The 14,195-nt window shown below is 36.3% G+C and overlaps 1 protein-coding gene across 1 annotated transcript in view; it reads right to left on the reverse strand.

Moving 5' to 3' along the window:
- The window catches only part of RUNDC3B (RUN domain containing 3B), a 61,505-nt gene that overhangs the window by 20,104 nt on the left and 27,206 nt on the right, over positions 1 to 14,195 (reverse strand). The window contains exons 5-8 of the mRNA XM_052802956.1: positions 11,507 to 11,596; positions 8,303 to 8,383; positions 6,691 to 6,859; positions 799 to 956 (exon numbers count right to left, since the gene is read on the reverse strand). Of these exons, the coding sequence (XP_052658916.1) occupies positions 799 to 956; positions 6,691 to 6,859; positions 8,303 to 8,383; positions 11,507 to 11,596 (498 nt within the window). The remainder of the gene's footprint in view (positions 1 to 798; positions 957 to 6,690; positions 6,860 to 8,302; positions 8,384 to 11,506; positions 11,597 to 14,195) is intronic.

Consider the following 14,195-nt stretch of genomic DNA (forward strand, 5'->3'; position numbering starts at 1 on the left):
AATAATTTATCTTGTATTTGTTATGAACAGATCAGAACATACAATTACTGCAGATGCATACTATAGCAGTCTTGTGGCAATTTATCACCACACAGAGAGTCTTCCATCTATCTGGGTCTTTAAACATTACCAGGGAGTATCTCTGCAAAAGGACAGTACCTCCCTGCTCAACAGACAGGGCTGGGTAGATAAACTATATCTACCACATTAGGAGTCATACATGCTGTTAAAAAATTAAGCCTTCTCCTGTTGTTTTAGCATTTTACCTTGCATTGGAGAAAGGGTGAGTAGCAAACTGTTTCATCAGTTTGAAGATTTTTAGGACTACCAGACGAACTTCTACTGTGTCTGAGCCACATGCAAATAAAATGGAATCTATACAAAGAAAATAAATATTTCTTTATCCTTTCCTGCCTAACATTTTAAAAACAGTATTCAAAAGGAAGCTGCTTCCAATATTGTTTTTAAGGGTAGCCTTAAAGCTGGAAGTAATAAAATATAAAGAACATTTTATAAAAATTTGTTAAAAATTTAAGCAATTTAAGTTTACTGTAAGCTATTTCAGATTAAAAAAAAATTAATCTCAGAATTATTCTGTCTTACACTACTGCAGTTTTCAGGGGAGACATTTCTGAATATAAGACATGTCAGAAAAAGAAGCAGCTAAAATACATCAATTTCTTTAAGAAGTTTGACTTGCTTCCACATGACCAGAAGTTCTTCGTATTATATACTTAAATACATTAAATAATTTAAGTAATACTGCTCTAACAACGTTTCTCCATTATACTAACTTACAACTGGTCTTGCAGTTCCACAATGATATATTCCAGCTGTTCCTTCTCCATTTTATGGGCTAGATCCATATCTTCAATTCTTTGTAACAGCAGTTTATTCTGCGAGACAGATTCAGATAGCTGGTTTTCTCTGAGTCGTACCAATTCTTCAAGGTAACCCTGGAAATATAAGTGTTAGAAAGCTTTAAAGAACACACTATCAAAAAAACTTTTCATTATGCATGTTCACGTTTTTCTGGTTTAAGATGTACACAGTTCTACTTTGGTTTTGTTGTAGGTTTTTTTATTTATTTATTTTTAAACAGACTAGTAAATTGACTTAAGATTAGTATGATGTTTCTTAGTAGGTATCAAGAAAATCATGCACTTATTTATATTCCTGCGGAGGAATAGAATAAAGGATAAAACAATGAGACAGGAATGCCACCAGCATGAAACACTAATTCATTTTTCGAAAACAACATAGAACAGTCACTAGTACAAGAAAAAGATCAGAACTCTGCAACTTAACAGATGCAGGACGCTAGATATTGTGTAAGAAGGACAAGAGTAGAATGCATCTATATGGAACTGTATAGTTAGTGAAAGGGAGCCAGAATTATTATAAAAAAAATCCTGAAATACCACATCACACATTAAAATGACAGAGAAGAATGTAATTGAAATAAATTATTCACCTACATTAAAGCATAAGGTAGGACAACTGGTGAAGGTCACTTCTTTTAGTAACATTGAACATGTACAGCTGGAATGTGCATGTGCATTTATGTCATCGTTTTTCCAGCTGATACTATAAAAGATATGGGGCAGTACTAATCACATTCCAACTACTTAGTAATTTACAAAAATCCACAATGTGAGTATTTAACAGCAGCTGTGATGGCACATTGGTCAGAAAGTATGTTCACAAATTACACATCTGGTTACAATACTAAGCAGCTATTTCTTTTTCTTCTTCAAGCAGAGTCCCAGCATGTCCGATGCTAGTAACTGCTTATCAATTCTTAGTTAAAGATGGGTATAGTAAGTCTGTACTGTGTAAAATCTTGCACATTCCTTGAAGCCTGTGGAAAAATGTGTAATGCTTTCATAGGTGCCCAAATTAAAAAAAAAAAAGGTAGTTTTCATAGACACAGAACAGGTCTAGTCCTGTTGAGTAAGAAAACAGGTTTCACGTTATCTGGTAGGAAAATGCTACTAATACAATTCATTATCACAAAGACTATTAAGGGTTTGGAGCATCTCTCATATGAGAGGAGGCAGAAAGAGCTGGGATTGCTCAGTCCAGGGCTGGGGAGGAGGGAAGAGGGGGAGGAAGAGAATCATATCAATGTTCATCAATATTTAATGGCAGGGTGCAAAAAGGTTGGAGCCAGACTCTTCCCAGTAGTATCCAGTGAAAAGAGGCAACAGGCAGAAATTGAAATACAGGAAACTATTTAAATGTGTGTTTTTCTTCTTAATTTTTTTTTTTTTTTTAATTTTTAAATGAACACTGGAATGGGTTGTCCAGGCAGGCTGGGGAAGTCTGCATCCTTGCGTTATTCACAGCCCGACTAAACAAGGCCCTGAGCAACCTGCTCTAGTCTACCTTTTTTTGAGCTGGGTAGTTGGACTAGACAATCTCCAGAGGTGCCATCTGACTACAACTATTCTGTGATTCTATGATTACATACAGTTCTATCCACTGCATATATATTTATATTTAATAGGAATTTATTTTAGTCTCAGTACAAATTCCAAGGAATCTCGAGAGGTTTTCAATATGCTTAGTTCTGCCCCATCAAATGTTGCTGTTATCTTGACTGTTAAGGTACTCCTTGGAGCTCTAAGTAGTGCTTTGAAAGTACTAAATGATGCATTAGGACATACACAAATTTCCTGCCTCCTAGAAATGTCAAACATTTCACAAAAAGATTTTAGATATGAAGCATCAGTATCAGAAACAGAATACTATGAATAGAAAATACCTCTATCTATAATGACACAGAGATGCATCATCCCACCAGTGAAAGCATATAAAACTCCAGTATAAACAGTACACAAAGAATGTAGGAGTCCACTACACAGAAGTGAACAGTTTACACCATTCCAAAATAGGGAAGGAGTAACTTCCACGTAAGTAACAAATGTGTAGACTATGACTCATTAATCTGGACAAGAGACAACTTGGAAAAGACAAACTCATCATATTTCCAGAGTGGCCTGGAGAGGGCAAGAAGGAAGTGACTGTTCATCAATTTTTAAAATACAAGAGCTAGGCACCATGAAATCAAGCTAGTAGGAGCCAGATTCAAAAGACAGAAAAGGAGGTGGCTTTTCACACAACAGATGGTAGATACACATAATACTTTGCCAAAAAAAATGGTGTGGATGCTAAAAATTTACATGGGGTCAAGGGGATATTTGAGAAGTATTTGGAAGAGACGTCCATCACAGGTTACTAAACAGACAAACCTTATCAGCTTCAGGAAGTCCTTCAGCTGATACACATTGGCCAAGAAAGTATTAGAGGAAAAACAGTGCATATATATTTGCTTTGTTTTTTTTCTTCCCTCCACACGTATTTTGGGCAAGTATCCAAGAGGATAGTAGGATAACCAAGGATTCCTGGTCTAAACCAGCATAGCACTGTTGGTCCAATAAAGCAATGCTAGGATCTACCTTGCTAAAATAATACCTGACCCTATCCTACCATTCAAACAACTCAGAAGATACAGATACCTTTTTCTTAGCTGCAATCCCATCGCTTGTCATATTGTGACCCTGGTAAACATCATTCACCTGTGCTATTAATGACTGCAGTACACATACTTACTTAAGAGGCACAAAAAGAATTTATCATTATTTGCGCAAAGTGAATGACAATAGAGCAATCAGGCTCACTATATCAGTTACTAAAAATACATTATTTTCAACTTGGTCTTCTTGTCACAAACGTCCAGTTTTCCAACACACAGAATGTCAGAAAGCCCCCTTGTTTGCAAGAAAACAGTCTGTCTCTGATTAACTGGTACCTACTGCACTGTGTGCAACTCACTGCCATGCTGCAACTTATTGCCATGAAAAAGGTCCCAAAAAGGGAAGGAGAGAAACACTCAGGAAAGAAGCTCTATTCCATAGTCCATCTAACCTCTTAATGGTCATTTGTTCAAGTTATAATAGAACAGATGTAGCATAGGTGAAGTGAATTATACAAAAATTTGGCAGGCACATCCCAAATGAAAATTAGACAATGGAAAATTTTCTGTCTGTGGGAATAAAAAAGTTATTTTGCTGCTGCAATTGTCAAGTAGGCATTCTAAAGGAGGACAATTAGGAATATGTCAACAGCTGTCAGAGTAGCTATCATTTTGAAAATTGTATTTTGCACCAGTTTTCAAAGAGTTATTATAAAACTGACTTCAATTCACCTCTACATTAGTTGACTACAGAAGTTGGCAGTTCATTAAGAGAATGCTACAAGGAATAACGTGACTTACTAAAGTAGTAATGCTCAAAAATTTGAAATACTAAGTAACAGATCAGCAAATAACTTCCCGTGGAATAAAGATGATTCTGGATCCTAGACTTGTGAATAAACCAAAATCTCCATTTGCTGTTACAGCCACTGAAGATCTTTGTGCTTTTGCAGACCTAAAGCATCCTAGTGATTCTGGCTAGTGGATTTGGACACCATGTTTCAATATTGTTTCTATGTGCATCTGTCACAACTTTGATGGGGTATCCTCCATGGGGTATCCTTGGAAATGAACCACCTGGGTGTACCAAGAAAAATAAACATCCACCTATTTTGTTCTCTTCAATGCTTCTCCAGAGCTGATGACGCTTTTCTCATTAAATCCCAAAATATTTTACAACCTTGGCAGGGGGTGAGGAAGAGAGGAGTTCAAACTGATCATATGTTTTTGTCTGGACACAAGGATGAAATGCTGTCTTGAATACGTTCCTGTGCTTCAAGGACTGTTGGGGTGGGGAGGAAAAGGTTTTAATTTTGTTTATCTCTTTGAAGAGATTCCTTTTGAATGGCACATTTTGGTTTACAAAAGCAGGGAAAATGTCCTCTGTATCAGAGAGAGCCACCAGGAACACAAGTTTTTTCCATATGGAAAGTGATACTACACTGGCCGAGAAGATTGTACCAGCAACCTGGATGCCAACATTTAAGGTCATATTTAAAAAAAAAGAAGTCTAAGGGAACCAAAATAGAAAAGAAATAATTGTATGCATATTTTTAAAAAATACTTCTCACATCTATCATCCCACAGTAAGTCTGACTTTTTCACTGTTACTTCGAAAAACTAGGTTCTCTCACATGCATTAAAGTAAACCAACTTTGATGCATTCCAACCATTCCATATTAAGACTGACATTTAGCAATCCATAGCTACATTTAACCTAATTAACATAACTAGGACTCCTCCTCAGGTATATTCTCTCAGTCTAGCTATATCTATACCTAAACTCAAGTTCCAAAGGACCATGTCTGAAATCATACTGGTTATTTGGAATGATCACTGACAAACACTAATTCACAAACTGTGACCTGAAATAATCCGGGAGAGTACTAGTTGTCCCAGGCCAAAACCATGCCAACAATCATTCTTAGAATTTAAATATGTATGTGACTGAGTTGATATCAGGACCTCGGCCACAGTGAATGTACTGAGTCCCAACTGGCAGAATATCCATTCTAGATCCCATCTGGCCCTCTCTTTTTTCTTTTTTTTTTTTAAACTATTTTTTCTTCTCAGTACGGTAAAAACTAGAAAGGCAAAGAGATAATCTTGTGATTCTAATGCCCTAAACTAAGGGAAATAATTACACCTCCAAGCACCCTTATGTAGTTCCAGCCTTTCATATGGTTTATTGTGTTTGGAGTTCCATAAAAATCAAATTCTGACATTAGGAAAAAAACCACTAAAAATACTAATGAAGGTTTTTAAAAACATTAACCATTTGTCTTTCATTTTTCTTCCCTTTCATTTTTCCTGACCCCTCCTTTCTTTTTCTGTGCACTATTCCTGCGGTGTCTATGAAAATTCTTCCCCCTTCTCTCTACCACTAGCTAATATGCATTGCTGTTGCTGTAGCTGTAATATGCTGTTATGAAAAACTGACAAGTACTTTGCTTTTAAAAATAATAAAATGCTAAAAAGTTTGGACATATATTTCACTTTACCTTTAACTTACAGCATTTTGGGTGGTAGAGGGAGAACCTACCTTTGGTTTCTATAATAACATTCAATATGCTACCTAAATTATTGAAATCAAATACAAACACACTTTTTTTTTTTCCCTTCCCATTCTAGCTTGAAACAGGTTTTAAAACTATATATTTTCTAAAATCTCAGTATCATTGAGAAGATAGTTTTGCTTTTCGTTCCTAGACAGATTACTTTGCTGACCATTTTTGTTTATTGTAAGAATAAATATTAAAGTTTAACATCACTATCATTATAAAAGCTTTCAACTGGCAGTCTACCTACATCAACAAAATTCTATGGCTTCTAAGGAAGAGGAGAATCATGTGGACAGTCATGTTCATTTCACAACCTAACAGCTTCAGAGATACACTGCCTGTAACTCTGAGATTGGAAAAAGGAGCCAAAGCATCTACATTAGATTGTGCAATCTGATCCTCCAAATTATTATTATTATTATTATTAATAATAATAATGATAATGATAATAATAATAATTCTCTTCCCCCCTCAACCTCTTCCCTCAAATTAATGTACAAAGATACTCTGAGGATCATAAAATTTAAGACCACTTACAGGAAGCTAAATAATATTTAATATATTTTTCTGCCTTTACTTAAATGGATATGTCACCAGTTGGCTGGTGACAAGCTTTGGGTCCATCAGCCCCCCACAAAACTAATCTTTTACCTTCTGTTCCAATGCAAGCCGGTACTTCTGTTCTACCCTTTTGCATTTGTTGTACCAACTGTTTTCATCCATGATGAAAGGAGGACCAATGTTCTCTGGAGTACTGCCTTCACTGCCACTACTGCCCAGTGTCCTTAGCTCTTCTTCATCACTGCTGATGCTGTCAGAACTGAAGGATCATACTCGTTAGCCAAGTGAAAAGCTGTGTCTGTTAAAATGCAAATCCCCTTGAAATTAAAGCACCATAGTTCTTACAGATATCTAAAGCTCTGTAAACCAAAAAGAATCAAAATGTTGGGATAGGATAGATCACCAAACACAACTTGTATTTCAAGCTTTTATTTGTATAGCCACCTAAAGAATGGGCAAAAATTTGCTTGTGATCTTAGTCAAGTTATCTTAGGCAAGTCAGACAACTGTACATGGGATATTTTCCTGGAATACAAAGGACCAATGCATTACAATATGCTATCTAAAAAAGTGGTGACTTAAATCTTTCCTTCACAAATTCAGGGCAAAGAGTAGTCTCTGAAAATAGATTTTATTTGTTTCTAGAAAAGCAGAAAAATAAAAAAGTGATTGTCATATTAAATTATGATAAATTTAAATGAGAATGGATAGTTATGGTTATAGCAAAGACCATGTGCCTCTTATTTCACAGGACATAAGCATCTCCCTACATAGTATGCAGATTCATTGTTAAAGTATCTCCATAACATCCAGAATCAATGTATGCCAGAGAATTCAGACATCATTCTCAAAGACAAGAATTTTAATTTATCCCAATATCCATTTGAAATCTTCCCTTACAACTAACTATGCTTTCCACTACAGTAACAGCATTTACTAGTTTTTTAAGTAGTGATTAGTGCAACCCCATGATCCTGCCATGATGCAAATTCTGCTTTAACTGAACCATGCAATCTGTCATTAACATGTAAGCTTACAAGAACTTCAAGTGAATAACTAGGATGTTTCATGTTCAGTTGTACATCTTCAAGACTACTCCTAACTCCCAGCTGCTTTCTTCATTTTGCCAAACCTAACAACAGAACACATCCCATTAATTTCCATGCTTTTTGGAGATGCCAGATTGGTATCTGATCTGTTAGATAGCGATCATTCCTTTTATTATTAACCACATGGCTGATCAGAGGACCAAAATGTAGCTGGAAGGTCAGATTATACACACAACTGGTCATGATTTTCTATTATGCACTAACTGCTCATACTGCATACTGCTTATCTGTCATATCTTACCATTTACCAGGGCATACATACTTTTTATTTACAAAATAACTACTTTTAAGTTTATGGCTATACAGAAAAGGCCCAAAAGAAAGGACAACTTGGTCTAATGATCTTCAAAGGAAATAAAAAATTTGTTTCCAGCTGAACTGTGATTCTAATCCAAGTAAACAAAGTTAGCATGACTCACTGATGAGTCATGTAATAATTCTACCAGTCTGAAAGAGTAAGGTAAGAGTGTACAGGTTTGTATTTAGATATGGATATTATTTTGAATGTGAACTGAAAAGTAAGAGGCCCAGTATGAAGTAAAATTTTGCCAATGAAATAAAATAAAGAAAAGCAGTGTAAAGATAAAAAGTACCTTTGGGTGAACTTCAGGTACGGTGTATAATCTATGACAGCTGGAAAGCTGCCATCCAATCCTTCACCCTTCAGACAAAAACTGATAAAACAGAGAAACAGTGACAAGATTATAACAAGAAAATTAAATGACAGTGACAGTTGAATCTTACCAACATGAAATTTGACTTTTCTTAATTTTTTTATAAGAAAGGCCTAGAGCATTTAACACTGAAATCCTACTCAGCTGAGCTAGACTGTTTAATGTTAAATGAGAGTCACTAAGCACATTACAGTATAGTGAAAACCCCAACAAACAGAAATTCCACATAATCAGGAAATAGATCAGGGCAAGTGGTATAAACCTTAATTTTTAAATATTTGCTTTTATTCTGAAAATACAGATGGATTGCAAGGGAATAACAGGAAAAATAAAGTTAGCTGAAGAAAGAGAAACAGAAGAGCTATGGATGAGCTTGGAATCTTCAGTATTTAAGCTCATTTAAAGTGTTTACAGGGTGCTTATATACCCATCATACTAACTTTAAGTTAAAAATCAATTCTCAAAAATATTTCAGAGTCTTTCTCCTTTCAGATACTTTCTGGTGTTGGGCTGCAGGAAGATGAGGAACATTAATGAAACTAACTTTCAGAAAATGTTCTTAAATGGCTGTGGCCTTATAAAGCTTTCATCTACACTGTATTCTTTTTGTACTGGATATAAAAGATTGCATTTGAATCATGTTTAATTATCACAGAAGTGACAAAATTAATTATGCTTCCACAAGGCTCATTTTCCTCACTCCTCCTATCTCTGTCATCAAAAAACAGATTCTAGTAAGACACAGCTTTTGCTAACTTAATTGCAAAGTGCCATTTTTGACAATGCAGTCACTTAAGTGGTATTTGGGAATTACATCTGAAGCATTTTTTTTTTCCCTAAGGAAAGAAAAGCAAGGAAAACAAAAAACACCCTTGCAAAACCACAATTATTTTAAGTAGAGACATAATTCCGCATTGCTGGGGGGGGGGGATATTTAGATTCTGTTCTCACCTGGGTTCCCCCATCTCCACCCCAAAGTCTTATTTACAGTTCCACATAGATAAGCCAGTCAACATTTGTAAGAGACTGAAATGAAAAAAAAAAAAAAACCAACACCTCAAATGTAACATGCAAAGAATGGCTACAGCTTCTCAGCCATTCAAACCAAAAATACTATGAATTTTATGTGGCACAATAAAAATGCTCATGTAGCACTATGTTCCTACTTTGCCCAGAAAATTTCTAGGCTCTTAAAAGCTGCATTGACAAAAACTTTGAATGTCTCCAACGAGAACCAATCATTACTCTGAATACTATTAACAGATACCTATACATATGCTTATATTAGAAATCAGAGGACAAAGGAAGAACAAGCACACTCATACAGCTAAGCTCTCATACCAGTAGTATGTACCACTGAGGATTATGAGAGACAGTCACACAGTCAATTGATGATTATTTATGGGAGGATTTACGTACTGCAGACCTACTCTTGCTATGCTTCTTACTGATGTAAGGCTATAGTCCTTCAAGTATAGTGCTAATACAGAAGCAGTTTAATTTCACATGGTGTAAAGCTTAAACTAATAAAATCTGGTAAGATTTGAATTTGCTGTACACAAGGCTAGGTCTCTTATCATTGTGAAGCACACTTCCGTTCCCCCAGAACATATGTTGAGGATGCAGTTAAGCCAATCTAATGACTAAATTCTGGCAAAAGAAGGTATCATGTGTTTTCAACCTCTCCCTCCCCGTTTTTTCTTTCTTTCTATTTTTTTTTTTTTTTTAAAAAAACCCAACCAGACATTGCCTTTCCCCTCCTTACAGTGGTATTGGCACTTATTTGACTCCATGACGAGCTAGTTCAGCCATCAAGACCCGAATTTTTAGGTTTTTTTCCCCTTTAGCATCCAGTTGCAGTTCCACAGGCAGCTGAACTAAATGCCCACTGCCACCAGAAAGGGAAAACATTATGCAACCCTTTTTATTCCTTCTCTTCTCTAAGCCTTATGGTTCCATCATCTCTGCCACTAATAGGATGCTTCTGTGAACCAAACTAGCTGACAACAAAAGAACTATCCTGACTTCTTACTAGGTATGTTGGTTTTGCTCTTTAACAAGTTGAGCTGGCTCACAGAAGGGTCCAACAAGCCTCAAAACTGGTATAAGGGTACATAAGCAGGAGTAAATCTCCAAAGGCCTTTTGGCAACAGTCAATCACTCAGTGCATCCAGTGAGACTATGTGCTGTTTTCTGCCAGTTTATCTCCTAAACTAGTTTGTGACAAGCTTTAATACTGCTGCAGGGTAAATTTTAACAGTGTACTGCGAGGAGACTGGAGAAAAGCATTATCACTCTCCTTTTCCCTATGCAGTATTATGAAACCCTTCCCCGCTGGCTCCGTATGAGGCTAAGGGGGCCCAACCAGGCATATTAACAGGGCGTTGCACCAGCCAGGTTTGATCTTTTCATAGGCACTGTAGTCTTTATACCTTGTTGATATTTTTAACGTATATATTTATATATATACACACCAGGATGTTTTTTATATTCTCTAGCGTGTGCTTGCACCTTCATTACCCCAAAACACATAATTAATTAAGTAACAGAGCACACAAAAGTCTAGGTAGAGATTGCAAAGGTAAATTCATGTAATCTGATGACATTTTGCTGTTCGGCTCCAGTTAATTATAACACAAATGAATACTAAATGGTCATTTGTAGGTTAAGCTTTTAAAAAAATCTAGAAGTGCTAAAGTTAAAGACACCTACACCGTCTACATATGCAGTTACAATGCTGTCATTGAGTACCAGGGCATAACCATGTACTTAATCACACAGTCTTCCTTGCAGTTTAAAAATAACTAAAAGATTCAATTGTCTGCAAGATTCACTTAATAGGTTTGATATATCTTCTGCAATTATACTTCTGATTGCTTTCAGGACTTTGATACCTGAAAGAAAGACCATATAATCATGCAGCTATATAAACTATGGCACAACTTTGTTCTTATCTATAAGAGCCATTCAAGATCTCTCTCTCCCTCTCTCTCTCCCCCTCTTTCCCCCCACCTAAGTTTTGCCTCTCAAACTACCACGGGAATCTAACAATGTTTTCCATAATGCATTGATTTATAAGTACTTTCCCTGAGCATTTTGTTATGAAGCATGCAAATGTAATACCTGAAATCAATTGCATTGAGTCCCAAGAGCATACCAGCAAGCATATTTGCTTCTTCACCAAGAACAATTGCTCCATCCTCATAAAATCTCCTTCAATAAAAAAGAAATTAGTTCAGTTAATACCATTTTCTCTCAAATAATAATAAAGTTTTTCATAGTTAACAGAAAACTGAAGTAATCCAGTTTAAATAAAAAGAACTAATGTGAACCCCAGGGGCGTTCATATTTCATTTCAAATAAAGCAAACCAATAGACTGCACAGCACAAAACACCACAATCTTAGAGCTCATAAAAATTTAGACAGAAGCAAAAAGAATTTACAATATTAGCCCTAGGAAATAGTAGAACAGGACAGACAAAATGAAAAGAAAATGATGAAGATATCTTATACTTTACTGCTGAAAGGAAGAATTTGGGTCATGTACATAAAAAAAAATAATTTTTCCATCATATGAAAAAAAGTTCTCTCTCACAATTGTACTTGCAGGCTCTTTTAAAGTTCAACATTCACTCTTCATTCTTAGTAGTTGATTATTTTTTAAAAAATCTTTTCACAAATCAGCTATTTTCCAGGTAGCATACTTTTTCTTAAAATACTGCAAGCTGGGAAGATGCATGCTGCATCCAGTTATTCTGAGATTTAAAATTTTCATTATTTGAAGGAGTGTTAACACCATTTTTTTAATGGTAAAACACCCATTAGCCAAAGTTTTAAAACTCCACATCTTGATCTCAAAATACACTTCACATACCCTGGTATATGCGGATTTGTGAAGGCTGCTTGAGAACACTGACCAATAAAGCAACAATTTTTAAATCTGTATTCCCTCACCACCTCCCCATTCTCTCCCATTTATTCTGATTTTCTCCTCCCAGCTACCACAGAAGCTATTTCCAGACAGAAACATTCCATGCACAGGGCAGGTGAATAGGACCCACCATTGCCACACATGGCCTTGTAAAAAAGGCATTTGGTCTGTTTAGCAAAGTAGCACAGAACTTTAATTTCTGTGTTAAAGGAGTCTTGGCACCAGCAGAGGCAGAAAGGTCACTAGAATTCACCTGAGCGTTACACATGGAAAGTGGGGAACTAAGAGCTGTTCAGTACCAAAGGCAAGGTTGAGAGGTCACTTACCAGAAACTGAGATGTGCAGTCCACCTCTAGCAACGTATGATTGCAAGAAGGTGCCAGGTTATTGAATGCAACCCACCTTTCAGAAAAATATCAGCAACACTGCCCTACCAAAAGCTCCATATGTTTTAAGAACTGCATGAAAGCATTGGGAAGGCTCAGTGAGAGCTTCAGTTGACTGCATGGCAAACATCCAGAAAAGACACATTTTGGGGCACAGCTCCAAAGACTGAACTGTGTTATAATGTACACTGTCAGAAGTCCTACTTTTGCCGTTTCATAATGGACATCCATTTGCTGTTAAGGAAACAAGCTGTCCAAGACCTTGGATGTTCTGAAGGGAAGCAAGAGATTTGGAAGACTTCCTCTGGGAAGATAGAGATTATAGTCCTGACACTGAGGCTATGATGTACAGATTCAGCTTTCTACCCTCTGACTTCAGGAAGGGCACCAGGAGGCTAAACTGGCCACTGGTTGAGACAGAATACTGAGCTAGATGGACTTTACAGTCTCATTCAGTACAGTTACTCTTATTTGAGAGCTAACAGCAATGATCCCAGTACAAGCTGATTACAAACCATTTCACTGGCATTTGTCAAGTCACTGCCAGGTACCAATCAGTACTGTGCTCAGTTTATCTTGTGAAATGGTGCCTAGGAAGTAATCACACAAAAAAAGACAGGGCATACTTGTAATGGTGAGACACACAGATGGTAGCCTGACAGTGGCAATGTTTCTTAAACCAGCTACAGTAATCCAGCCAAAACAACAGTCCCCTTGGAAAACTCACCAAACTTCTTTCAGTGCTATGCAGTTGACATTTCACAACAGAACAGTCCACTTTAACTTAAGAGTCTGTGCTGACAATTTGTTAGCAAAATAATTGTGTGCCCATGCTTAATCCAACTCCCTTCCAAGTGTAATATGCAGATCCAGCACTAAAAATGTGCTGCTTCATTAAAGGACTAGTCCTAAGATCAGGCACCTAAACGCAACAGTGAGGTTTCAAAAGAGCTAGGAGTATGATAGATGAATCTCATATTCTACATACACACATGTGTAACGCATGATATTTATCGTTTATATAAATAATCATTAAATATACATATAGCACAATACATAATTTAAAATGCTAAATAAATGGTGCAAAGCATCACCAAAAAAAATCAGGCCACTTATTAGTATCCAAAATCCCACACAGGAAAAAGAGATTGTGTCCGTTATTGCTAGTGGATTTGAAATCCACACTACCAAGATCTGAAACTGTAACTTTTATTTCCATTTGATGTATTTACTTCAAAACAAACTTTGCACTTACTATGTTTGGAATGCAAAAGAGGTTGTTTCCAAAAGCTATACCGCTGAAAGAATATTCAAATATATGAAACATTAACATGTTCAAATAAATGAATTTGAAACTGCTAACAAAATAATACCACTGTTATCCACTAGCAAACAAACTGCACTACCAAACGGGGACAAAGAATGTACTACTTAACTACATAGTTTGTGACCCTCCTCATTTCCCCCTCAAAACCCCAAGTGACTTTTCAGTTT

Source organism: Harpia harpyja, chromosome 1 (genome assembly GCF_026419915.1).
Source record: "Harpia harpyja isolate bHarHar1 chromosome 1, bHarHar1 primary haplotype, whole genome shotgun sequence".
NCBI classification, from domain to species: Eukaryota; Metazoa; Chordata; class Aves; order Accipitriformes; family Accipitridae; genus Harpia; species Harpia harpyja.